A 27,696-nucleotide genomic window follows, 5' to 3' on the forward strand; every position below is an offset into this window, starting at 1 on the left:
TACATTTTTTTGGGAAGGAAATCAAGTTACAGACACTTTTACAAATTTGGCCTTTATTCTCCAGGTTTGATTTGGTGGAATTTGCTTCATGATTTTGTTTCATAGTTGTCTACTAGAGATTATTTGAGACTTCTAGATATTCTTTTTCATTAGTTAGTATTTAAGTTAACTTTGATTTTTCATTTTATTTTTGAGAATTTAAAGTAAAAACAATCTTCAAGAAGAAAAGGCCACTGGAAAAGTGGAAAACACAATGTGTTTTTGGAAAAGAGTAAAACTACATTTGAGGGTTTTCAATACATATTTTTTTGGTTTATTTTTCTTCTTTCTTGTTTTAGGGTTTTCAAAATTTTCATCGGGTTTCGGTGACTTAACGGGTAACATAACCGCCTTGTTAACTAACACCTGGCCGGTTGACGTGTTTCCCCAAAAATTCCGAGTCTGTCTCCCGAGTTCGGGTTCGGGTTCGGGTTCGGGTTCGGGTTCGGGTCAACCAGTACCACCAAAAAAAGAAAAGGCTGGGTGAAACTGCAGCAACGGTGGCCCAGATTTATAGAGGAGTGCGTCTAGTGAGAACCGCTTCTTTTCTTCGGCGGTGTGAACGATTATCGGGAGAGCCACACAACCAACCACAGATCAACTCAACCTCTCTCTCTCTCTCTCTCTCTCTGCAACTTCACGGTCGAAACTACTAGATTCACCAGCTACGCCAAGGTAAAGGTGACTTTTACCGATGTAAAATTTCGTTGCTTACTTTTTCAAAAGCTAGGTTTTTGGTTTTTCCCTTTTTTCGCGTTTCTTCGATTTGATTTTGCTGCGGGAAGTTGCCTGAACTTAGTCTGAATCCATTTCGAGCTGTTTTGATTGTGCTGAGAGAGAATGTTAGTGGTTTTTTGTTGTTGTTGTTGTTGTTGTGTGGTGATGAAGTGAGCTCAGTTTGCAGATTGAGTAGTTTTTCGTTCTTTTCGTGGTTATTCTCTGCATCTTGAGCTAGATTGTGAGCTAGAATGTTTTGAATTATGCGCCGAAATGGCGATTTTAGGTTGCTAGCTCAAAGTGCAGTAGCTGGAAATAGTTAAGTAGGCGAATGATGTTTAATGTAGTTAGATTCGGCATGCGAAGCACCCATGCTACATTCGACATTTACTGTGTAAAGCTCTAGGTATTGATTCTTGAGTTTTCTGTTTTCTTATATTAACATTGAAGATTGGCCAAACTTTATTTTTGTTTTTTTTTTTTTTCATGAATGCCATGTCTTTTCTATATTGTTTTTGAAAGGTAATAAACACACGTAGACACATTTTCTTTTCTGTATATATAGGGTAGCGTTGCGTTGACTTGACAGAGTTCTCGCTTGTTTTGTGTGATTAACACCTCAACTATGCATTTAAACAAAATTTCACCTAATTAGTGGTTCAAATATAGAGAGCGAGAGCACTAGTAAAGAACCCTTTTCTTTACTGTTAATTTGGATATAAATGAAGAAGATGCCTGGTAGATGAGATACATCTCAACCATTCATATCCATGTTATAATTCACTGATAGGTCCTCATTTCAGGTGGTTACGAAAAACTTATTTTGTGTTACTAGTTTACTTGGATGATTGGTTTCCAAGAGGCATTTCAAATGTAGGTTTAGTGTCACAATAAGGTGCTAAATAAGCTGGCACACAATGAAATGCTGCGAGTTTGCCTTTCATAATGTTTATTCCCTGTGCAAACTTTTTGGAGTTGCCACAGCAACCTTGTTCTCATAAGCTGTTTTATCAGTGTTTAATGTAGTAGCTAGTTTTAGCAATTGAAAAGTTCTCTCTTACTTTCTTATCACTTCGTATGCCCCGTCTTTTGCTACCTTGTACTTCCACGAAACCTTTGTCTTAAGATCAATCCTTTTCATTGTAGGCTTCATGAGTCATTACATGTTGTCCAATTTGACCTTTTATTAGAGGATGTTTGACAATTTGTTTTTCTCTTTCCTAAATAGGTGAGGGGTCTTACCCTTGATATCTGGATAGCTATTTTATAATCTTTTCAGTCCTGCTGGTGTATGGTGTGCATCAACGCAACAACATCAGATGAAACTACACGAGTGACAATTCTTTTGTGTTGTCAAGTTCGCGGTGGATGCAAAGTTGGATTTTTGTTGCATGCTGAAGGTTTTGTAATTTTTATACGTAAGATAGAAGACTGGAAATGAGGTATTTGATCAGTTAATAGCCACTTTACTTATCTGAATGTCATCTATACCTTTGTCCATAGGGTTCAAACCCTCAAAGAAAGAAATTCAATTTGTTCACTGTGAATCAAACAGATAGAGTTACTGATATTTATCTGTGTATAGCCTTACCATCTGAATATGGCTGATGCTGCACCGCCGGATATTCCTCTGGAATGTGTGAGCAGTCAAACTGCAAAATGCCAAGAAGAAAGTACGTCAGGACAGACACATGACATTGGTTCAGAAAGCGGATATAGTGAATCAACCAAGCAAAAGATTGGTTGTGATGTTCTTCAAAATGAGCTACAGGAAATCTGCAACGCATCCAATGATGATGATCAATCACAGTCATTTGGAAATTTGACTGAGAAGTCTCACCCTGAGCAATTGGGACTGCCTCCTGAAGATGTGAGCAACATTAGTCAAGGTACTGCTGTAAACATTCTTACCAAATCAGCACACGGACATCCTTCCACCTCTGAAAACATTCAAAATGGACCATTACAAATCAGAACAGCATTATCTAGTTGTACTACCAGTGACCACTTGCAATCATTTTCTGGCAATGTGACCAAGAATTCTCTTGCTGAAAAATTGGAACTGCCTTGTGAAGAGCCTCATGAAGATCTGGGTTGTCAGACTGGAAAAACTTCATGCTCTGAACAGATTTCACTGGAACAGAGAAATGATTTTGGTTTCGGAACAAGAGAAGAAAAGCAGCATATCGGCTCTGATATTGTTCAAAATGAAATCTTACAAACTATTATTCCAGTATCCAGCTGTGGCAATGAACAATTGCAGTTCATTAGTGAAACTGTGAACACGACTTTTCCTAATGAACAAGCAGGAGTGCCTCCTGAAGATGTGAGCAAGACATTGGAACCGACAAATAATTTTGGTTTTGAAACTCAATCTAGTGAACTAGCAGAAGACAAGCAGCATTTTGGCTCTGATGTTCCACAAAACGAAGGGTTACAAAGCTGTGATGGTAATGAACCATTGCAGTCATTTTGTGAAAATATGAACACAAGTTCTCTTAATGAACAAGCGGTACTGCCTTGTGAAGGTGTGAAAAAGACTTTGGAACAGACAAATAATGTGAATTCTGGAACTTCATATAGTGAACCAGCAGAAGAGAACCAGAATATGGGCTCTGATTTTGTACAAGATGAACCATTACAAACTATTATCCCAGTAGCCAGCTGTGGTGGCAACGAACAGTTGCAGGTGGTTAATGAAGTTGCGAGTGTTACTTCTCTTAGTGAACAAGCGGGACTGCCTCTTGAAGCTGTGAGCAAGACTTGTCAGACTGAAAAACTTTCATGCTATCTCCAAACTGCATCGGATCAGATCAATGAATCTGGTTCAGGAAGTGTACCTTGTGAACCACAGGAACAGAGAGATCAGCTTGGCCTTTTACCTTCCCAAAATGATCAAGTTAAAACTTGCACTGCAGTATCCAGCTCCATTGTTTCTGAACAATCGGGCCCTTCTGTTGAAGAGATGAAGAATTCTGTTGTTGGGCATTTGGAACCACCCGTTGAAGATGCAAGCAAGGACGATACTGATGAACTAATCAAACCACACACGAACAATGCGGCCCAAAATTCTAGTCTTGAGCCATCAGAAACAGCGTCTGAGAATGCATCTAAAATTTCTAGCCAGTTCGGTTGCAAGGACAAGCGAAATTCAAGTTCAAGACAAAAGTCGAGATCTTTGGTAAGCAGTGACAGAGTTCTGCGCTCAAGGACGGCGGAGAAACCTGAAGCTCCTGAATTAAGTAATAATGTTGCAACACTTGAATCAAGTAATAGTGTTGCTAATGTAAGCAATGAGAAAGAGGGAAAAAGGAAGAAGAGAAAGAAGAAACACAGGGAAAGAGTTGCAGCTGATGAATTTTCAAGGATCAGGTCACATCTGAGATATTTTCTGAACCGGATAAACTATGAGAAATCTCTTATTGATGCTTATTCTGGTGAAGGTTGGAAAGGAAACAGGTGCATAAGTTGTATTACACAATCTTTTGTTCTTTTTATTTTATCAGCGTAGTTATTATGCAATTTTTATTTCTTTAGTTGATTTTTATTTATGAGATACTGGAGGAATAGAATCGTATGTTGAAAGTTCTACCCTTGTTGAGTACTGAAATACAATCACGTGTCTTGGAGTGGCCTTGTTCTGTTCTTCATTTTGTTCATTTTTGATTTTCTTCTTCTTCAGGTGCATAAACCTTGAGCTTTGGCATCTGACTATATTTGTGATTTTGCAGCCTAGAAAAAATAAGGCCAGAGAAGGAGCTTCAACGAGCTACTTCTGAAATACTTCGACGCAAATTGAAAATAAGAGATCTTTTTCAACGTCTTGATTCACTATGTGCCGAAGGAATGTTTCCAGAATCTTTATTTGATTCAGACGGACAGATTGACAGTGAGGATGTAGGAGAATTCTTCTATTTTAAGCAGTTCTACTTTTCAAAAAAATTCTATTTCTATTGTTAAGATATGTTGGCCACTCATTTTATCTTTCCTTTCACATGATAATGATGTTGTATGACTTTTTTCCTTTTGGCATATTGGCCTATGTGAAGAATAACTCTATTTTAAACTTGTAAAATATTGGGCAGATATTCTGCGCAAAATGTGGGTCCAAGGATGTGTATGCTGATAATGACATCATACTCTGTGATGGGGCTTGTGACCGTGGATTCCACCAGTATTGTCTGGAACCGCCTCTGTTGAGTGAAGAAAGTAATTTCTACAGCACATCCCTTGTTCTTTACTATTTATGATTCTTCTGTCGCTATTTATTTATTTATCTATTTATATATTTATTGGGCTTGCAGTTCCGCCTGATGATGAGGGTTGGTTATGCCCTGGATGTGACTGCAAAGTTGATAGCATTGAATTGCTTAATGACTCTCAAGGAACAGATCTCTCTATTACTGACAGCTGGGAGGTATTGTCAAAAGCTGCAGTTGTTCTGTCTTCTAATTAAATACTGTTATCTCTTACCTTTCTCCTATTTCATATGCAGAAGGTATTTCCTGAAGCAGCTGTTGCAGCATCAGCGGGACAGCATCAGGAGAACAACCAGGGACTTCCATCAGATGATTCTGATGATAATGATTATGACCCTGATGGTCCAGAGACGGATGAGGAAGTTCAGGAAGCAGAATCAAGTTCCGATGAATCTGAATATGCATCAGCATCTGATGGACTTGAGACCCCAAAAACTAATGATGAGCAGTACTTAGGGCTTCCTTCTGATGATTCAGAGGATGGTGATTTCAATCCTGATGCTCCAGATCCCACAGAGGATGTTAAGCAGGACAGTTCAAGCTCTGATTTTACATCTGACTCTGAGGATCTCGCAGCTGTACTAGATGAGGATAATAAGTCTTTTGAAAATGGTGAAGGGCCCCAGTCATCTTTGTTGGAAGGAAGTACGCTTCTTAGAGGCTCTGGTGAAAAAAGTTCTAAACGTGGGCAGAAGAGACATTCCATAAAAGATGAGATATCATCTTTATTAGAGTCAGATCCTGGCCAAGATGGTTCAACACCTGTTTCTGGGAAAAGGCACGTAGAGAGGCTGGACTACAAAAAGCTGCATGATGTGAGTGTCTTTCTCCTCTCCATTTGCTACCTTTTCTGATATTTGCCACCACAAGTTGCTTAATGTATATGGGTTTTTGCATTGGGGAATAAGACTATCATCTTTATAGATGTGGTAATAAATGTTATTATAGGCCTCTGAATTTTGATTGTTGAAACTATGTCCTTTCTCAAAGTACAACCTATTAGTTCTGACCTGATAGAGATGTTAATTTTTTTTTTTTTATGCATATGAATCCAAAAATTATCACTTCAGGATTTTTTTGCTTGGAGAGACCTGAAAAAGTTTTCCTAGCTCGGGCATTTATCATGTTATAGTGCATATTGTATGTTTGGGAGCAGTGCAAGTTATCTTCTCTCATCTTTACTCGTCTCCATTCCACATTGTATCTCTTTAAAAAGACGAAGGGTTTTGCTTAAACTTGTATGTGAGAACACTAATTCAACTACAAATAAAATTTTTACTGATCCAGAAATGGATTGGCTATGATCCAATTCAAACTGAAAACTAATTGTGCCATTTATAACCGTGAGTAGCCTCATGTGGCTCATAGAGTCTTGGCTAACTCCATGTTCTACATGACATTTCACGAATATGCATGTCTGAGAATCTACTCTTCTTATATTTATAGTGGGTAATGATTCAAAATTGTGGCCTTTGCCTTTGAAATAGATATTAACTGAAACTGATATGCAGGACGTGCTATATTCATAAAGGTTTGTATTAAATTTCATTCCATTGCTGGTTCTTCTTTATTTATCTTGTAGAGAGGAATAAAGTTGTCCCTGAAAGATCATGAGCATTAATCTATAGTTAGGTTATGTAGGTGTTTCATTACTACTAGCCTCTTTGGCACACGGATGCCAATTGACATTATCTCACAAAAAAAAAAGAAAAGAAAAGAAAAAAGAGTACGAAACTACAGTTTTATTTTTTCGTGCGTTTTTTACTGTTCTTCCCCTTTTACCTTGCTGTCTTTTCTTTTAATGTTTTGTTTAGCCCAGGGCATTGTTGGGGATTTAGAGTTACACGTTAGGCCTTTCTCAAATGCTTAATATATAAGATATTGCTTTTTTGGTCTTGATCTGTCCCTTTTGACCAAAGAAAAGGTCTTATTCTATTCAGCTGTCTACTAATTGATGTTTGTTCTGTTTACTTTGATATCTAAAGGAGGAATATGGAAATATTCCTACAAGTGACGATGAAGATTATAATGAAACTGCTGCACCAAGGAAAAGGAAGAAAGGCACTGGACAAGTCTCTCCAGCGTCACTAAAAGGAAAACCCTCAACCATTAAGAATGGAATAACCTCCAAAGATATAAAAGATGATCCAGACAAGAATGAGCATACTCCTAGAAGAACACCTCGACAAAAGTCAAGTGCTAAAGATAACAGCAGTTCCCCAAATGAATCGCTTAAAAGCTCTCCTAAGTCTGGTTCTACTAGTGGGAGAGTTAGAGCATCAAAATATAGAAGACTCGGGGAAGCTGTAACTCAGGTAATATGGTTTGAGTTGTTTCTACTCTTTCTAGCTTCTGAATTTTAAAATTGGTTTAGCAAATATTTGTGTATTGCATGTGAACCAAATATGTGGGTTCTGAAAATTAACCAAAAGGAATGAAGTGTAAAGGGCTTTCAGTAGTCTAGTTTTCGTATTCTGTTGTCTTAATCATCTAGTCTCCCTACCATATGGATTCAATTTTTCATCTTTCTTGTGTCACTCGATTCATTCTTTTCTATCTTGCACTTGAGAGCAAGTAACTATTGTGTGTCTGCTTTCAGTGCCTTCAGTTGAAGCTTAAAATATAAACAGTTTAAACTATAGAACTAATATGCGGAGTGTGCCCCCCAACGTGTTCCTCCTTTAAATAAAAAATAGTGGTAGCCCTCTCTATAGCAAGAGTTTATACTGTACAATAGTGTGTGTGTGTGTGTATTTGTATGATATATGTATGGTTGTGATTGATAATTTCAAAACTCTGTTACTCCTTTAAAGGAAGGGTTAAATACTCTCTGTGAACTTTTATCTCAGCAACTCTATGCATCCTTCAAGGAAAATCAATACCCAGACCGAAGTATGAAGGAAAGACTGGCCCAAGAACTAGGAGTCATGGCTAAGCAGGTTAGACCTTCTCGCTTACCAGCATCAGCATTACAGTTTCTATTCTTCAAAAAGAATGTTACCTTATATACTGTTTTCTGTGTCGCTGTCTTGTTACAGGTAAGCAAATGGTTTGAAAATGCTCGCCATTGTGTGAAAGCAGGTCTGGCCGTGCCTCAAGCTATGAGAAAACAACCTAACCAAGCAGAGACTAATATCAGAGATGCTGTTCACGATGGAGTTCAGAAGAATGAATCACCAGGGACAGATGATGCGGTGGCAGGTTGCAGTCAGGATGTGAAGGATAATAAATCGGCGACTCCAAAAAGCAGTAGAGCGAAGACTAGTACTCCAAAGGGTAGAAAGAGAAAATCAAGGTTGGATCCTGGGGGATCGGATCTTGATGAAAAATTTAAGACACCACCAGAAACTAGTAGTAAAGGTGGTCGAGTTACAAGACGACGGAAATCTGTTGCTTGATTTAAATTTTGATCATTAGGAGATTAATTTGAACCATTTACCCCTTGCAAGATGAGCCTTGTGGGTCAAGAATTCTGCCCCATCTTGAAGGATTAATCCTGAGTTGAGACCCATCTTGTTTGGTAGTGTAGCTGGTTGTTGTTTCAGGTTAAGTCAGCTTTTAAGTAAACTATCCTCCCTCACAAATGCTTTAGACAGCTCTCTTGTATAACTAGCTCATCACCAATTCCAAATCTCCAAGTATTGCTCTTGCAGTTAAACATCTTCTGTCACATTATCTCTCTTCTTTCATGTTCATCTCAGTATGGAACGTGCTCAGAACTTGGAATTTTTTTTCTCTTCCTCCCGGCACAGCTTGTATGCTTCCATTCTTGTCCACATGAGCACTACAGTATTAATAAACGGGTTCGGTTGGCCGACTATAAAGTCACTCACCACAACAGATTGCACCATTCAAACTCTCGGCTTGATTGACATTTAATAAGGAAAAATTTTACGGTATATTAATGTACAAATACATCAAGTAAACTAGATTCGATACACAAGTGGACTGACTCCATGCATAAGTAGAGTAACTTAACTTGATCTCGAATTATTCTACCTCTGTATCGAGCTAGTTTATTTGATGCATCGATACATTAATGTACTGTAGATGAACCATTTAACAAAAACCTGTAACACCACACACATCATCCAGTTGTCACTTCACCCTGGCCAATAAATATTGATGTGACCTAGATATCACAGAGGCAATAAACAACGTCGTAGAAGCATGAGTGCTTAGCTTTATAATATAGATAGATGGATAAATAGACGTGAGTCGTCATGTTACCTAGATATCACAATCTGATAAACGACGTCGTAGAAGCAGAGTGTAGAACATAACTAACTTAGAGCGGGAACAGCGATTTTGAAAACGGAAAATACCGCCATTCCGTCTATGGCTTTAACCAACGCAGCTCTCAATCCCATATCCGGATTCCAATCTTCTTCGCAGTTTTCATTTCTTCATTTGGAAACAAAAAAAAAGAAGAAAAAAAATCCCCAAATCAATTGAATCATGTGCGACGAAGGAAACAGCGTCTACACCACGCGCTCGACGAAGAAGCGAGCCTCGGCGGCGGAGGCCCTGAAAGCTTCGGCGTCCAAGAAGCAGCGATCCGTACTGGGAGAGATCACCAACTCGCCGGATCTCGTTTCGGTTCCGAAATCGGCACCGAAGAAACCGAAAATTGAGTCGCCGGAGGAGAAGAAGGAAGAAGAAGAGGAGGGACTCAAGACGGAGATTGATGTGAGCTCGATTGATCCGGTCAAATGTGCTTACTCGCCTTCTATGTATAAGCATCTTCGTAAATTGGAGGTAGTCTTCTGATTTGGAGTTTGATAGTATTTCAAATTCTCAATTGGGTATATGGATTTTGTGGTTGAGATTTGGAATTTGGTGTTTTGGATTTTGCATTTGGCTCTAGGGTTTTGGAATGGATCAGAATTTGGTTTTCATAATATTAGAATCATTGCCTTTTGTGTTGAAATTTTATCTGGGAAATGATACATGAGAATCCAGTTTTAGATGTATGAAAACCCGGTGGCAGATTTTTGCTTTCATGACTTCATTTAACATGGATATGGTTGTTTATGATTAGTAATAGTTTTGGTTGTAGTTATGGTCATTGAAATTGGAAGAAGCTTAGCTCAAATAGTCGAAATGAGTTTGAACTTTTCTTTATTAGATTTTTGTTTTCTGTCTGTGTGAACATTTTTGGTAGCATAGTGGTATTTAAGCTGAGGCTGATGGTGGTGTGTGATTCAGGTGGAGGGGAAGAATAGACCATTATGTGGTTACATGGAGAAGGTGCAGAATTGTATTTCAGAACACATGCGAGAAGTCCTGGTGGATTGGTTGGTGGAGGTTGCGGAGGAATACAAGTTTGTTTCAGACACCCTTTATCTTACCGTATCATATATCGACAGATACCTTTCTTCACACGTTATCAGCAAGAACAAGCTACAGCTTCTTGGTGTTGCGTGCATGTTTATTGCCTCGTAAGAACTTGAACAGCGTATTAGCTTTATTATTGCTCAAAAGTCGTCCACAGATTCTTGAAATGGTAATTTGAGACTGGTTGTGTGATGCAGGAAGTACGAAGAGATTTGTCCTCCACGTATTGAAGAGTTCTGCTATATAACAGATAATTCCTACATGATAGAAGAGGTGACTGATTTGACTGTCTTTGTTCCCCGTCGCTGCTGAATATGTGTCTTTCAAGTACTTTCCTTTTCGATCTGTATTACCGAGCTATTTAAGCTTCAGGTTGAACTTTGTATCTAACTTTCAGGTGTTGGAAATGGAGAAAGATGTACTCAAATTCTTGAACTTTGAGATCTATACTCCCACAACAAAGAATTTTCTCAGGCATGTAATCCTTTCAGACGTCTTTGGTCTTCCATGTTGTTTCTGCTGTTCTTTTTCTTCAACCTATGTGGTTAGTGTCTGAAAATTCAGTAATGTTGCTTTTTTGATTTGCAGAATCTTTGCAAGAGCTGCTCAAGAGAATTCCAAAGTAGGAGAGCAGTTTATATTGTTTTGATGTTTGTTTACTTTTTTTTTTTTTTTTTGGTACAAATGTTTGTTTACTTTTCTTCGCCTTTATTTGTTAATGTTTTTTTTTTTCCTTGCTTTACAGTCTTCGGATCTGCAGTTTGAATTCTTGGGTGGTTATCTTGCGGAACTAAGTTTGCTTGACTACTGCTGTGTTCGATTCCTACCATCAGTTATTGCTGCATCAGCGGTTTTTCTTACAAGGTTCACAATCCAGCCTGAGGTTCATCCCTGGGTAAGAAACAATGTAGCGGACTTAGTACTTGTGAACTTGTGAATTTTATCTAAAGTTGAAATCTTGCAACTTAATACTGATTGAGACTGTTAGAAATATTTTGAAGATTATTGATCCCTCTATATATGTTGCAGAGCTGGGACTTGCAATGCTATTCTGGTTATAAACCATCTGACTTACAAGATTGTGTCCTCGCCCTTCATGACTTGCAGCTGAATAAAAGCGGAAACAATTTGCGAGCAGTTAGAGATAAATATATGCAAGCAAAGGTAATGTAGTTTTATGTTCAGGTAATTTGCATCTTGAAACTGTCCCATGCAAATTTTTTATATGCTGAGTTTAACTTCCAAAAGGGCTTATATATTTGTAAATGGCTGGAAATTACAGTACCTGTGTAAGTTGTCTGTGCATTTCTAGAAATACACTAGGAGTCCATATTGAAATTAACTCGACAGTTTTAGGAAATGTCATGCTGCTTTTCACTAATTTTTATCTGGTCTTGACGGATTTGACATTTTTTGGACAGTTTAAGTGCGTAGCAACATTGTCTTCACACTCTGAGATTCCTGCACTTTATTTTGAGGCCATCAACTAAGTGCTAGATTTGTGCATGAGAAAGTTTGTCTTAGGTCCGAATGTTATTGTTTTGTGAAGAAGGAAAAGCAGCAAGATTCTGAATGAAGCTGACTTCTGAAGTCTGACCTAGTTTTGAAGAATTTCTTCAACACATTTCCTAGTAAGAGCTGGCTGCTGATAAACTTGAAGCTGCTAAATCATACATGATGGAGCCTAAAGACTGCCGATTACACTGAATAGGTTGTTTGGACACATAATATTTTTGACTGCACTAATTTTGCCGACCAGATATTTGTAAATTGTGGTGGCCCTGAAATCCAGGATTACTAGTAACTTCTTGAGGCATCAAATTCTTCTTGATGTCTGAATCCGAGACCCAAGTTTTGATCTCCTCTGCTCTCCAACTTCGAAAGAGTTTTCTAAGCACCTGTATTGTTGTTTGTGTTTATGATCTCGCACGATTCTGTAAACTGCTTTATGGATTATCATGTTAAATAAGTTAATTTGAGTATTCTGTAAGGTTTTTTTCAAGAAATAGAGAAACAATCAGCTAAAGTATGCAAATAAAAGAGAATTTGGAGACACGGACACTTCCGAACAATGTGGACCCAAGTTTTTTCTGAAGTTTAATTTTGATTCTTGCCTAATTATCTTCATTTCAATGTGGTTCCTTGGAAGCTTCATATAGAGTAAGGTAATTTTTTGCACCGAATTCCTTTGATGTATTTCTAATCTTCGCACATTGGTTCTACTGTTTTCCCTTCGGTTGTATTGATTGATAGAAGTCGAATGTTATTGATCTGGAATCAATTCAGTACCATATATATCTACAAGTAGCCTCACCCTCAACTTCAACCTCAACCTCCCGCGTTAACAAATCTATCTTGTGTTTTACTCTTGTGGTCCATTTAAATCATCTCTACGTTTTCAATCTAATTGCAATTATTGCAGAATATATGCAACAAATGAGTACACATGAAATTGCACAGTTTTCAGTTTATTACAGAACCACTTTTTATTTGTCAAAGACTCTTTTTCGCAATGACATTGAGGGATACCATCAAAACAGCTCCTCGATCAACATCAGTTAGCGATGAACCAGAGTTGCAATGAACTCATCAATGTTCTTGTTAGAACTTCCACCTTCATCCACAGCCTTTCTAGCCAATTCTTTCAATGCTTTAGCATTCTTTTGTATTTCATTTCCGCTCTCTCCCTCCAATATTTCACTTGCACAATGCTCTACTTCTTCTTGCCTCACGATCCCTTCCTCATCAACTTGAGCACTGATCCCAGTTTTCCACACATCCATAATGTACTTGGCATTGGTGCTTTGGTCGGTCCATTGAGGCATTGCAACCATTGGAACCCCCAAACTCAAAGCCTCCAATGTGGTCATGTGGAGTTCCAACCACAATGTGTAATGAAGCAACCAACTGCTTCATGAGCCAAAACCTCCAGTTGGGGACCAGGATACCGCAAAACCCGTTGCAGATGTCTCCTCCACAAACCCTTTTGGGACCTTGCTAAGAAACTTTACTGCAGGGATGTGATTTGATAGAGAAAGGTAGTTGTGTATTATATTGAATTGCCTCAATTTACATTGAACAGTGATACATATATTTATACAAGCCTATAGAGGATTTTAGACTAGTGTAGACCCTATGAGACATTTTGAATTATTGTACTATTACATGTACAGAGTTGGTGTTTGTCTTTGTATGTGAAGGATGTGCAGGCTGCAGACTGCAGACTGTGCAGTGCATGCCTTATCTTTGTTGCACGCCATTCTTGGCTGTAAGGTTGGGATTGCTCTCCCTGTGTGCATCTTCATCACTAGTCATGTGGTCTTGCTGATGTGGCTTGATCATGGTTCCATTATGCCCCCGCAAGCTATTGAACGGTATCTGGGCAATTAGCTTGGAAATGAGAAGATGGAAGCGTGGCTTCGGCAGGCCTTTGGTGAACACATCAGCGAGATTGAAAGCAGAGGAAACATGTGAGAGGCGGATAGCCTTGGTGGCTACTGGTTCTCGAATGAAATGAAAATCAGTGTCTATGTGTTTTGTGCGATGGTGGAGAATTGGGTTGGCAGCAAGGGCTAAAGCTGAGATGTTGTCACAGTAGAAAGTTGGTGGATGGGGTAGAAAAATGTGAAGATCCCGAAATAAATAACATAACCAGAGAACTTCGGCAACTGCATTGGCAATGGCACGATACTCTGCTTCGGTGGAGGATCGAGAGACAGATGATTGTTTCTTCGATCGCCAAGAGATGAGATTGTTGCTTAGAAATACACAGTGACCAGAGGTGGAACGACGATCTATAGGGCAACCAGCCCAATCAGCGTCGGTGAAAATTGTGAGCAAGGATGGGCCTTTGGTGAATTTGATACCCAAATCCGGTGTCCCTTTTAGGTAGCGAAAAATTCTTTTGACAGCCACTAGGTGAGGAGAGCGAGGAGAGTGCATATGCTGACATACTTGGTTGACAGCGTGGGATATATCTGGGCGAGTCCAGGTTAAGTATTGTAGTGCCCCAACCATAGATCTGTAAGTGGATGGATCAGAGAGGGGAACACCACTGAGATGATCAAGTTTAGTACTGCTCTCAGGTGTGGGAGTGGGCTTGGCATCCAACATGTGATGTTTATTGAGAAGGTCATGTATGTACTTGGCTTGGGAAAGATGAAGGGAGTCAGAGGTACGTGTCACTTCAAGACCAAGGAAGAAATGAAGAGGACCCAAGTCTTTCATTGAAAATTTATTGCTAAGTTGTGTGATGAGATACTTACAATATATAGGAGAGTTGCCCGTCAGGATAATATCATCAACATAGACTAAAAGGTAGGTGAGGCATCCATCAGATTTGACAAAGAGTGATGGGTCAGCAGAAGAAGTGGTGAAGCCAAGAGATAGCAAGCAGTGATGCAATTCTTCATACCATGCCCTCGGGGCTTGTTTAAGCCCATAGAGTGACTTGTGTAGTTTACACACATAGTGAGGGCAATCTTTGTCTTGAAATCCTTGGGGTTGTGTCATGAACACATCTTCTTGAAGGCGACCATGAAGGAAGGCATTAGAGACATCCAATTGAGAGATTGGCCAGTCATGGTGCACGGCAAGGGAGAGGACAACTCTAATGGTGGTAGAAGTTGCAACAGGGCTGAAGGTTTCTTGATAATCAATACCTGCTTGTTGATGAAAGCCTTTGGCTACCAAGCGAGCCTTATGGCGTTCTATTGTACCATCTGCTCGTTGCTTAATGCGGAAAATCCATTTACAACCCACCAAATTTTGAGATGGATGTGGAGGGACAAGCTGCCAAGTACCGGTGCGATGTAGGGCATCAATTTCTTCCGTCATAGCTGCGACCCATTTGGGGTCCTTGGCAGCTTGGTGATAGCTAGGTTTGAGGTGTAGGTAAGTGAGTGGTGGAAGTAAGGAAGGCACTAGTGAATGGGTACTTGGTGGTGAGGACTTTAGGCTTGAATATATTGTTTTTAGAGCGAGTTTGCATAGGATGAGATGGTGGACCAGGTGGTTGTCTGGGCCTTTGACGTGGTGGTGGGGGTGGGGGTGGGGGAGGCGGTGTTGGGGAAGGAGGTGGAGGAGTACGGGGATGGGAAGTAGGAGACGATGGTGTGATAAGTGGAGGTAAAGGTTGTTGTGCAGTAGGTTGGGAAGGTGGTAATGGTAGATAAGTGAGAGAGGATGGAGTTGGTAGAGTTGGCGGAGAAGTTGGAGTAGGTCTCTTAAATGGAAACGTGGTTTCATCAAAAGTGACATGATGAGATATGTACACCTTCCTTGTTTTAGGGTCAAGGCAACGATAGCCTTTGTGGTTGGTTCCTTACCCAATAAAAATGCAATGGCAGCTCCGAAAATCAAGTTTGTGAGTGGAATAAGGTTTTAACCATGGGTAGCAAGCACACCCATAGGATTTGAGGAAGTTGTAATCAGGAGGATGGTTTAGAAGTTTTTGAAAAGGGGAGATTGATTGAGTGGAGGAAGAGGGCAGTCTATTAATTAGATAGACGGAGGTGAGAGCAACCTCAGGCCAATATTCAAGGGGAAGACCAGATTGAGCGAACAATGTACGAGTGAGCTCAATGATGTGCCGATGTTTGCGTTCGGCCATCCCGTTTTGCTCCGGCGTATGCGAGCAAGAGAACTGTTGAGAGATCCCATTGAGGGAGAGAAAGTTCTGAAAGGCTAAGCTTTTATATTCTCCTCCATTATCAGATCGGAAGGTCTTAATAGTTGTATTGAATTGATTTTCAACCAAGAGTTTGAATTTTTGAAAAGTACTGAATACGCCAGATTTGCAGTGCAATGGAAAAAGCCATGTAAAACGTGACCAGTCATCAATAAACACAACATAGTATTTGTAGCCACTAACTGATGGAATAGGAGAGGGACCCCAAACGTCTGAACGTATTAATTGCAATGGAAAAGTTGTAGTACAACTTGATGGAGCAAAAGGTAACTTTGTCTTTCGACCGAATTGACAAGATGAACAAAAGCTAGAGCTACGAGAGCCTAGGACTTTGATTTGATGACAGGAGTGGAGGCGTTGTAGTGTTTGAGCAGATGGATGTCCTAAGCGCTGGTGCCACAAGGAGAGGGAGCGGAACTGATCAATGCGACTGGTGAGGGTTGAATTGCAATTGGTTGAGACTTGGGTTTCTTGAGACGAATGGGGTAGAGACGTCCATCAGTAGGGGCTTGAAACAGTAGGTTCCCCGACAGGTCCTTAACAAAACAACGAGTAGGAGTTATTGTAACTTGACAATTATTATCAGTCACAAATTGATTAGCAGAAAGAAGATTATGGGAGATATGAGGGACATGAAGAATATTGCTTAATAGGAATTGAGAGTTGGTGTTAGGGACAGAGACAGTAGAAGATCCAGTGTTTTGAATTTGCAAACCTTGGCCATTGGCAGTGGTCACAGAGGAGGAACCGTTGTAGCGGTTGTGCACGCTAAGATTGTTCAAGTCAGCAGTGATGTGGTTGGTGGCACCACTGTCAAGATACCACAAAGAGGTGGACTCATCATTGGGATCTGTGAGAGAACCATCAGTGAAAAGGGCTGAGTGGTTGTTGCGGGTAGAGCCACCGGAAGATGGGCGCTGAGAAGAGAAACGGGTTGGAGGAGCTCGACCCTGATAGGAATGGTTCCATCGATGAAAACATTTTGGAGCACGGTGGTTGTTCAGTCCACAGATTTGACAGCGAGGCCTTAGTCGCTGCTGAAGGTTAGGGTTGGGTGGAAAAGGTGGGGTGGGAAGTAGAGGAAGAATGGGGTTTTCAGGGTCATAACGGGGTGGAGCAGAAGATGGTGGGGGTCGTGGGCGTGGGTCGTGGCGGAAGTGAGAGTAGGCTCCACGAGTGTTAGGGCGTGGTCTGGTAGAGGTAGTAGCTGCAAAGGCTTGGGCAGGGGGAATGGGCTGAAAAGTTGGAGTTTGGGCATTGTGTTGCTCTATATCGATTTCATGGCTGAGAAGAAGACCATGAAGTTCATCAGTAGAGACTGGTTCTGCGCGCACACGGATAGAGGTGCTGAAAGACTCGTACTCAGGAGGAAGGCCTTGAAGGATGTGAGCAACAAGGTCAGTGTCATCCAATGGTGCACCTGCAGCTGCTAAAGCATCGCTCACAGCCTTGATTTGTTGGAGGTAATCAGTAATGGAACGTGAGCCTTTCTGGAGAGTTTGGATGCGCCTTTTGAGCTGAAGCACATGAGACCTTGTGATGGATGCGAATCTCCTTTCAAGGGTAACCCAAACTGCTCTCGCAGTGGTAGAGCCAACAGTCAAAGGGAGGACCTGCTCAGATAAAGAGGAGATGAGCCAAATGCGACAAGTCCTGTCCTTCTTAAGCCATTGAGAGTGAGCTGGATTGACTTGGTTGTTAAGCTGAGGGGGTGGACAGAGCTCTGAGCCATCAACAAAGCTGAACATGTCATAGTGTTGTAGAACTAGTGTGAGCACATCTTTCCAGAGCAAATAGTTATCTTTGGTGAGTTTGAGTGGGAAAAAGTTGGAGACATGGGTTGGGGGAAACGAGGAAGGATCTGATGGTAAGGGAGAAGGATTGGAGGCATTGGAAACTGGATTAACCATGGTTGAGGGAGGGAGGGTTTTTGGATTAGTGTCGTTAGGCTCGGTGCTCTGATACCATAAGAAACTTTACTGCAGGGATGTGATTTGATAGAGAAAGGTAGTTGTGTATTATATTGAATTGCCTCAATTTACATTGAACTGTGATACATATATTTATACAAGCCTATAGAGGATTCTAGACTAGTGTAGACCCTATGAGACATTTTGAATTATTGTACTATTACATGTACAGAGTTGGTGTTTGTCTTTGTATGTGAAGGATGTGCAGGCTGCAGACTGCAGACTGTACAGTGCATGCCTTATCTTTGTTGCACGCCATTCTTGGCTGTAAGGTTGGGATTGCTCTCCCTGTGTGCATCTTCATCACTAGTCATGTGGTCTTGCTGATGTGGCTTGATCATGGTTCCATTACTTGCTTGCTTCTTATTCTCTAATCACCCACAAGAATTTTCTTTTACTACTCCTCAATCCGAAAGCCAGTTCCTCCATTTGCTCAGCTTCAATTTCTGCTCGGCTGCCAAATGACACATAAACGATAAACAATAAACCCCTTTGGCTGTTCATTGAGCCATTTTATGCAGGCATCACTCTTTGGTTTAAACATGTTGAAACCATAGTCTTTATCATCTTCAAGACGCTTATCCAAGTATTGATCGAGATGGTATAGTTGGTCCAATGGTCTTCATTGGCCAAAACTTTGTCATCCAATCCACCGCCTATATATGAAGAGCAAAAGAGTCTAAGAGTACTTAGCTCATGATGAAAATTAGTCTAGTAATGTGGTACACAATGTCTATAAAGATGTCATATGAATGCTACAGAAGTCTACAAAGATTCATATGGTCTATGTAACATTAATCATTAGTTTATGAAACTCAAAAATCATATGAAAGCCAAACAAAGAGACTTAAATAACAAAGCTTCCTATATATATACTTGCTTGTTCTTCCAACTCATAAAATGTATTGCAGAGGACCCAATCAGCCTTGTCAACATTGCAGAACTGATCCACAACAACCGATTTATAGGCGGCCGGGTAAGACCCGAAATCAGATAGAAAGGATGGCAGGTCTGAGGGCTTAAGTGTCGGCAACCCAGGAAACGATATTTCAGACTCAACCACAGGAAGTTTCAGCAATCCATTTTTCACATGGTAGTAGATGGTGTCAACAGCACAAGACTGTGAAGAAAATAGCCCCAAGAATCCCAAATTTCTTGGCAATATCCAGAGGCCAAGGCATGAATGCATCATAAACAATACAATCAACTGGTAACCCTGAGCTTGAAAGCTTCTCAAGAAGCTCAGCCAAAGTTTGTGACCTTGATTTCCTCAAGCTCTCCAAATAGACATCTATGCTTTCTGCTTGTGCTTTGCCACCTTCGTCACAACCATCAGAGATCGTCTCCAGTGGAATACGCCTGGACCCTGACCTGTGCATTGTCTTGCATAAAAACCGAGTGGTGACCAGTGTCACTTTGACTCCTTTATGATTTAAAAGCTTAGAGAATTGGAGCATGGGATTCTAACAAAAAGAGGATGGACCTATTTTAGTTTAATCTTTGTTTTTGGGTCGCAAAAATCAGTGCCTTAGTTGTTACCTTTTATGCCTACTTCGACGTTTTTGGTTTTTGTTAGAATAATGGTGTGTGGACTTCTTAAAAGGTGGGTGTACTAAAGCCTTTCTGGGATGCTATTCATTTAGAATAGGGTTTTTTGAGGTTCTAAGGAACGATTGCTTTCTGTCGACCCCATTGAGGTGTTTCGTTTTTGTACTGCTTGCTGAATTTAATGAAAGGGCTGACCTATTTTCGTTCAAAAAAAAAAAAAAAACAACGAAAGTAAAGAAAGGAAATACTCTATCGCTAAGCGCACAGTCCTAACCCTTTTAACCCAAAACTCTCTTAAGGATCTGCAAGGCAAGCAAAACGAGTGATGAGCAAAACAAAAGCTGTAAATTAGGATATGGGATATAACAAACTTATTGAATATTTTTCGGAGACTCCTCTTGTTCATAACTGCTTGAGAACATTTATACTGTTCAGGGGCAAAAAAAGTGAAGTGATGAGGCACACTGAACCTCAGCCTCTCATGACCAATTTCCATCTTAAAGTTCGAAGTGTTGGTGGTTGGGTCTTGAAATACAGACTTCAATGTACAGTCCCTTATCATCGGCCACCACCGGACTCTTAGCACATGAAATTGCCTTTAAATTTAAATACTGGAACAGCCCCCCTAACAATTGCTGTTGCACCGTTTATGCCAAGACAACTTCATTAGAGCAAGTCCACCCGTTGTCAAGAAATGTCAAGGGGTCGACCAGTCAAGAAACTGTTCACTGCCATTGGACATGGGTTTCCACCCGTTCTGTTTCTTGACCAGTTAGATGTACTGTTCATTGAATTTTTTTTTTTTAAATTGGAAAATTGAAATAGATTTGATGTAAATAGATGGTAATAATGGAGATTTGTATTATATTTAATGTCAGAATTGTGATTGCTATAGCTTTCCGGAAAGAGAACGACGCTAGGTAGAGAACTCGTAGCTTCGCTAAGACGTGTGGGGTTTTTTGGGCTTTCGGGATCGTTTTGGACCTCAAAACTGCAATTTATTATTTTCATAATATTTTCGGTGGAAATTTTCAGAATTTTTTACAATTTTTTTTCCTTACCTTTTTGTTATCGTTATATACATATATAGATGGATTAATTATACACCGTTAGATCTCTCCATTAATTGAAGTCAAGGTCCAGATTTAATGAAAGTTTGTTTCAACTTTCTAAAGCAATCATGCTGTCCCATTCAATCATGCAATCATGCTACACGACAAAGTCACCCATTTACATAATTATTTTACTCCACTTGTGTAGATGATGTCACCCACGTTATTAGTTGGGCCGAGCTGGCAGATGGGTTGGCTGGGTCAAGGAAAATGTCATAAAAGTCTTGGCTTCAGTCAAGAAAGTCTGGATTTTGGCTGGTCAGAAGCCCACCGCTGGAGCCCCGTTTTTCTCCTCCATCGTCACCAGCTCAGCTTTTCCTAGTTGGTGACCGGTCAAGAAGCTACCGGTGGAGTTGCTCTTATGCTTCCATGTACAGCCCAAAGACCACCCAGGATCTTCAAAGTTGCGAAGCAGCTGATTATTCTGTACTTTTACTTCTGCCTATACAGAACAGGACCACAGAAAGCTTCACTAATCCTTCCGATTACAAAACAAATAACGAAATAAAAAAGGGGCACTATACAGTATACACAAACAGAGTACCTAATTAACCTCCAAGTGAGAAATTTTCACAACGGATTCGTCTTTACACAAATCCATCATCAATTTAATAAATCCAAACATGCAACATGAAACTTACCATGTACCCTCTCCTGGTGAATGAACTAATCTCCCAGGTAATAGTTACATTACCAAATGGATCCAGAACGTCATGCTCATCTGTAGAAATTACAACTGCTTTTAGCAATTCAGATGAAACATCTTTTGATAATAGTCAAGTAATTGTTTGTATTTTCATAGGGCAATGTGATTGTCAACAGCCATAACTCTTGTCAGCGAATATAAACTGCGATAAGTATATGACTCTTGTCAGACTATTTTTTTTTTTTTTTTAGGGCAACGGAAGACTAATCCATTGATTGAAATCATGACGACCTCACTCGGTCAAGCATGAATGGTACAAACACCCCCCATATTACAATGCGAGCTCATAAGAGTTCTGAAACCAAAAGGAAATCCAAAAAAACTAAAGTTCAAAAGAAAACTACTAGCCAAAGCAAATAAAAAACAAACGAAAACTACGAGATCCTACATCATCGAGCACGAGACACTTCCTTGACCGCTTTGACGCCTAAGACCCTACTTGGTGTACATCGCCGCCATCAAGCAAGACATGTCACTCGCCCGAAGATGGAGGGGCTCGTCTCCTACCCGGACTGGGAAACAGGCTCAGCCAGCCTATTAGGCTTCTCAGGCATGCCAACAGAACCACCATCAAAGGGCCCCGACGCCATAGACCCAGAGTCGTCAACGGTGGTCGACACCGATGCCGCTTTGACTTTGTTTCGCGAACCCCGAGGCCTACCCTTCTTCTTGTAGACCTTAGGGCCTTGAGACAGCTTCCCACCAACCAGTCCTGCATCAGAAAACTCGAGCCCAAGATTTTCCGGCTGCAGGGTTACCGGCGCCAAAGCCAAACCATGCTTGGCTCGCTTACCATCCTCAGGAGCATCCTCAGCCCTGGGCCGGTGCATCCCCACCACCTGAGTTTGAGTGGAGGTACCCTCAGTACCAGAAGACGCATGCTCAGGAAGCTCACGAATCTGTACCGGTTTCTTCTTCGACAAGCCAGGGACCTTGAAAGTAGAGAGCAATGGAGAAGAGATAGAGGGCTGAACGTTTGCCCTAAAGACAAGGGCTGGAACGATCGGGCCACCAGCCGTTTGCGATCCCTGCTCCGCCCCAGCATCAGCTTCCAACTCGTCCATCCTAGGGCATAGTTGGCCACCATGATTCAACATAGCACAGGAATGGCAGCGCCCAAGGAGCCTTTCATACCTGAATCTTAGGGTTAGGACGTCAGAGGGAGAAACCCTAACCCTACGGTCGAGACGCACAAGATCATGGATAGAGAGAACAAGCCTGACCCGAGCATCGCCCCTACGCAGCGCCGGACAATCCACCTCCAGCACCTCGCCAATTGTCCCACCAACCAACCGGACAGTAGGTTCCGTCAAAATACCCGGAGGTATGCCATCAAGCGTAACCCAGATCCAAACAAAATCCAACCTCACTGCAGAGATCTCCGAAAACCCATCGTAGTCATTCAGGAGAATCATGGCACGTTGGAAGCCCCACGGTCCTCCTTTCTTTACTCTAGCAACATCCCTTTCATGGGTGAACGTAAACAGAAAACGGTCACCCCTTGGTTGTACCTCCACGGTCCCAGTCAACCTCCACATAGATCTTACAGCACTCCGGAATGATTCCAGCATCAGCCCCCTGCAAGTATTGAGCCTTCCTACCAAGTAGAAATTCCGAGCCAAAAACTCTTTCCCCGAAACTCGGAGATTCCCCAAATCAACTGGTTCTTCTCCCTCCTTGAGCGACAGTTTAGTCTCAAGTTTGGCAGTCATGGATGCGATCGCTGCAGCCATGAAGGTAAGACGCCGCACAACTTTGTATACTCGAAACCCTAACCCTAGCAGAGCAGAGAGAGAGGAGAGTAAAAGTCGCGGTATTTTTCCTCTTTTCTTTGTCAGACTACTTTTAATTGACTGAATCAAGTTATAACTTGAAACAAATTAAACTATTTCAATGATAATCATAATTTCTAATTGCCTACAGATTGTTAACTGGTAAAAACAGGGGAATCCTAACATTTCCAACAATAAAAAGAACCAGGATAGAGGATGTAGGCAAGCTTTAACATTCTTAAAAATGAACTCAACAACATGATTTGAGTTCAGCTTTCTTAATTGTCCCGACTTTTTCAACGATAATGCTCTCAATCTTTAAACATTTTTGTTTTTTAAAGTGCTAAGAAGTATAGCTTTTTGTGATTTGGACTCAGAAATCAATCATCCTTGGTACATCATTCGTGGCAAGGTAATATACCAGGAATCTTACGACTTTTAGTCTTTTACCATCACTATACTATTTTTTTTTGTTGAATAAGTCCACGAGATAATGAAATATCTTGAACAAGTGGGAACATCTTATTTGCTACACTCATATATTGAAACCACTTCACTCGCCACAACTTGCACTCCTATAGTCCTTACACTGTTGGAGATTCAGGACCTTTAATTCCTAAATACCAAGGACAGTCTACATGCTTCAAAAGAAAACCAAGTTATAATAAGAAACAAATAAAATTAATCAGCCTGGAATCCGAATAACTCCATTCAATGGCCTTGACAGTTGAAAGTAACAATAACACCATTAATCTTCTTCATCAGGGACACTTCCATTTAGGATATTCATCGGAGGCTTGACATAGAACACCACATTGGGTAAGATTCTTTGATTTTTTTTCTATGGTATCGATTAACTTCTGACTTTTAATTTAGCATGAAAATTGATATGGGTCTATTATTGAAAACAATTATATAGATGTTAACAGCTTTGAAGTTTGATTAGGTTTGATAGTTTTGATGGGTTTTCTTCAATTTACTCATAATTGTCTACTGTGTTTGTTGTATAATTTGGTTGCAGAGAAGCTCAGAAAGCCTTTGGTTTTTTCTTTTTCAATAAGATTGTGTTTATATATATGTATGGAGAAGTTTTTGGATTGAATATATGAATTGTGCGTCTGGTTGCTTTAGGTTCGTGAAGAATTGCCGCTTCAGAAGTGTAGAGCCTCTTTGGATTCAGTGGAGTGCTCCGACAAGAGCTGGCTTCAAGCTTGGCAGATAGTGTTACTCAAATGTCTCAAGATGTGAGTTCTGTAACTGGCTGTTGATGCTTGGAATTTGTTATATGCATTTGTTTTGGTGAACTCTGATATTGCTGTCTCTAAATAGATTGGGAAATAAAGGTTTTTTATTTTTTTATTATTATTTTTTTTTTTATGGATACGAAGAATTATGAAGTTACTGTTAGTGGTGTGGATCATAATGCACAACATTCGGTTGCTTTAGTCAAATTGAATGTTGCTATTACACATGGAGAAATATAAGGAAATGCACAAGATTGATGATAGACAGCTACATGTTTGCAGGTTGATAAGGTGATCAATCCTAACAGCATCAGAATAGAAGCAGAAAAGAGATGATGTTGTTTGCATATCTGCTTTGAGTGGCCAGGGCTTAAATGATTTCTGCAGTGCAATCCAGGCAAAATTGAAAGTACTTCTAATTGTTTCATACTATGAGTAATGTGTGTGCTCTTATAAGTTAAAAAATAAGAATGTCTTTTGTTTTACAGGACTCTATGGTACCGGTGGAAGCCTTGATCCTATTTTGAAAAAAGAGAGCTTCTTAGTACAATGCATAAGGTTGAAATGGTGGAGACAACAGTAAGTATACGGTGGATGTTGATTATTTTCTTTCTTCCTGCTATCTTATCTTCTTCTTCGATTTTCTTTTGTGAAGTAAATACATATTACCCGTGATTGGAAAAATTTTCTACTTGGTAACTAAAACCATTATTTCCAAGTTCTAACTTTCTCTAATTTATAGGAATATAACGAGCACATGATACTATAACCTAATGGAAGTTGAGAGCTTTTTCTCTCAAAACCCTACCGCCGCCTCTTTTGGGCGACTTTCAGGGAGGTCCCCGTCACCTCCACCATTCTCATCTCGATCGACAAGCGGCTGATCGTTTCAACCCTCGCTTTGAAGGATCGCGGGCTGCACGTTGCTTGGCAGCGCTCATTGGTTGGCTCAACCTCGGGCTGCGATCACAGCAGGAACACTTCCGTGGTCAGGAGAGGAGATCCGGGTTTGGGCTCGAGCAGCGCCTTCCTTCCTACCGGGATTGGCGGATTTTCGATGGTGGGACTAGATTGGTGGCTGTGCTGATGCAGAGCGGCGGCTGGGTCTCGATCTGGTGTTTGGGATTGTTACTAGCAGCGTCATCGTTGAAGTGGCCAGCGATGGTGGTCTGGATGTAGTCAGCGCTGGAGTTAATAATCCAAGGAGGTTGATTTTTCTGGTCGATGTGTTGGGGGGCAAACGACGCCGGAGGCAGGTGATGAACGATGGCTGGATCCGGGTGCCCGATGCTGGGTGTCCAAATCAAATCTGGTCTCAAGGAGTTTGGGCCCACCTTGCCATTCTGTTGGGCCAGATTTCTCTATGGGCTTGGATTTGGGATCTAGGAGTGCATGATGCTTTGTTCAATTATGTTGTTTTCATTCGTTCGGATGTGTTGCTTTTACCGACTGGTAGACGACTCAATTCTACATTCTATAAGAATTCTCAGTTTAAACACGCTGTGAGTACCACAATTGCGTGCCTTGGCGAGCATCGTGCTTTAGGTTGGGACGAATATAGTTTTGATTGGTTTGCCGATCTCTTGCATATCCAGATTGCAGATTCTAATGGTTTAATCTATTAATCTCAAGGTCGAGACAATTTTATTGTTGGTAATTATCTTGAGGAGGCTGAGGTTTTACCTATAGTTTTTGCTAGTTTCTCTAGGAAAATTTCAGAGTAGTATCTTATTGTACAAGAACAACTAGTTGGTGTAGTACACCCTCTTGTTTGTTCTATCTTAGCTCTAGGGTCAGGCTCGTTCTCGCTTCTGTATGCTCCCTATTGGGATGCCCTCATGAGCAATTTCAATCACTAATTTCAATGGACTTTTCCTTTAAAAAAAAAAGAAGATACTATAACCTAATAAAATCGTCTCCACAAAACCCGGACTGTTTTTTTGGTCTAGAGTTTGCACTCTTCTTCTTGTCCTGCTGAGCGCCTGGCGGCGTTGGCTTGCCTCGCCTGCTAGAGGTTGCTGTCGGACGGGAATTTGAAAACTAGAGGCCCGACAGCTTCTTAGGGAGGGGTTATGGCTCGAGTCCGGCTCTAGATGGTTTTTTGCGATGACTACCGAAAGAAATCTTGGGCTCAGTGGGCGGCGACACAACGCGGGTCGAGCGTTGCCGAGGCACCTCTTTGATCTCCATGATCGGCAACGTGATGGAGGGGCTGGACGGTGTGCTGGATCGGACTGCATCAGATTGGTTTTGACGTGGCTCGGTCGGGCTTCGTCGTGGGTTGAGGCAGCGTGACCGGGCGTTGCGTTATTGTGGCGAGGCTGGCGTCAGTGGTAGTGGCGAGGGCTGGAGTCGGTTGCGGCGGCAGGGTCTGGTATCCAATGGCGGCGGACGACTGGTGAGGTTGAAGATGGACGGTGAGCCTGGTTCAAGCTGTTTATAGTTGGGCCTGAGCTGGGCTTCTTTCTTGGGACTGTTGGGCTGCAATTTTTGGGCTAGGTTGTTTGACCTAGACCCTTTTTAGTCTGCTTAGTTTTTTCAATAATTCCCTACTTTCAGGGACAATCTAGGCACTTGTGTGCATCTAGTTTTATCTATGGGTCTTAAAAATGGCATCCACCACAAAAAAATTAGGAAATTGGATGCCAAAAGAAGATGAAGCTCTTACTATTGCTTATGTCAAAGTCTCGGAAGATATGGAGAAGGGTACCAACCAATCAAAGGAAGAGCTTTGAGCACGAATCCAACAAACATACTTGGAGTATTATGAAGGCACCACATTTTTGAAGGCAAGATCGGAAGAGAGTTGTAATTCCCGATAGAAAAAACATATATTTCCAAACATGAACAAATGGCACCAATGTCTCAAGTGTTCCGAAAGGAGGGATCAAAGTGGAGCAAATCTCCAAGACATAGTGAGTTTTTATTTTTATTAATTTATTGTTTTATTTATTAATAATAACAATTGTAAACATATTATTTATTTTTTTAGTGTTTGTTGTGTAATTTAATTTTGTTACAATTTTTGTTATTGATTGAATTTGATAGCACCGGCAAGCCGAGAGTTTCTATAGGGACGACTCCGGAGGACAACCATTTAAGTTTTGTAATTGTTATAATTTGTGCAACGATTGGGTGACGTTTCAAGATCCACCTCGAGAACAATTTGGTCCAACACCGGTGCAACGAAACACATCAATTTCTTTGGAGGAGGATGAGGATCCAATTGAGGATTCTTCTTCTTCATCTCAAACGCCAATTCCTAGGCCTATGGGAAGAAATGCCGCAAAAAAAACGAGGCAA

General features: G+C 40.9%; 3 protein-coding genes, 1 long non-coding RNA gene and 1 pseudogene across 4 annotated transcripts in view; 3 read left to right on the forward strand and 2 right to left on the reverse strand.

Annotated features, from left to right (window-relative positions):
• The window catches only part of LOC133738496 (uncharacterized), an 80,847-nt gene that overhangs the window by 37,835 nt on the left and 15,316 nt on the right, over window positions 1-27,696 (reverse strand). The window lies entirely within an intron of this gene.
• LOC133736180 (homeobox protein HAT3.1) lies at window positions 525-8,685 on the forward strand. Its single transcript, XM_062163623.1, has 10 exons — window positions 525-714; window positions 1,985-2,198; window positions 2,342-4,215; window positions 4,488-4,653; window positions 4,842-4,965; window positions 5,061-5,173; window positions 5,252-5,830; window positions 7,001-7,330; window positions 7,865-7,954; window positions 8,054-8,685. Exons 3-10 carry the CDS (start codon window positions 2,357-2,359, stop codon window positions 8,411-8,413), a joined length of 3,621 nt encoding a protein of 1,206 aa, XP_062019607.1. The 5' UTR covers window positions 525-714; window positions 1,985-2,198; window positions 2,342-2,356; the 3' UTR covers window positions 8,414-8,685.
• Window positions 9,304-12,352, forward strand: LOC133739445 (putative cyclin-A3-1). Its single transcript, XM_062167220.1, has 8 exons — window positions 9,304-9,773; window positions 10,224-10,456; window positions 10,550-10,625; window positions 10,750-10,826; window positions 10,941-10,974; window positions 11,098-11,247; window positions 11,382-11,516; window positions 11,774-12,352. The coding sequence occupies exons 1-8, from the start codon at window positions 9,474-9,476 to the stop codon at window positions 11,840-11,842; spliced, it is 1,074 nt and encodes a 357-aa protein (XP_062023204.1). The 5' UTR covers window positions 9,304-9,473; the 3' UTR covers window positions 11,843-12,352.
• LOC133739444 (UDP-glycosyltransferase 74E2-like) lies at window positions 12,833-19,426 on the reverse strand (annotated as a pseudogene).
• Window positions 23,621-24,967, forward strand: LOC133736596 (uncharacterized). The gene is made up of 3 exons (XR_009859619.1): window positions 23,621-23,968; window positions 24,281-24,393; window positions 24,676-24,967. It is a non-coding gene; the product is annotated as an uncharacterized LOC133736596 (long non-coding RNA).

This window comes from Rosa rugosa, chromosome 3 (assembly GCF_958449725.1).
Source record: "Rosa rugosa chromosome 3, drRosRugo1.1, whole genome shotgun sequence".
Classification (NCBI taxonomy): domain Eukaryota; kingdom Viridiplantae; phylum Streptophyta; class Magnoliopsida; order Rosales; family Rosaceae; genus Rosa; species Rosa rugosa.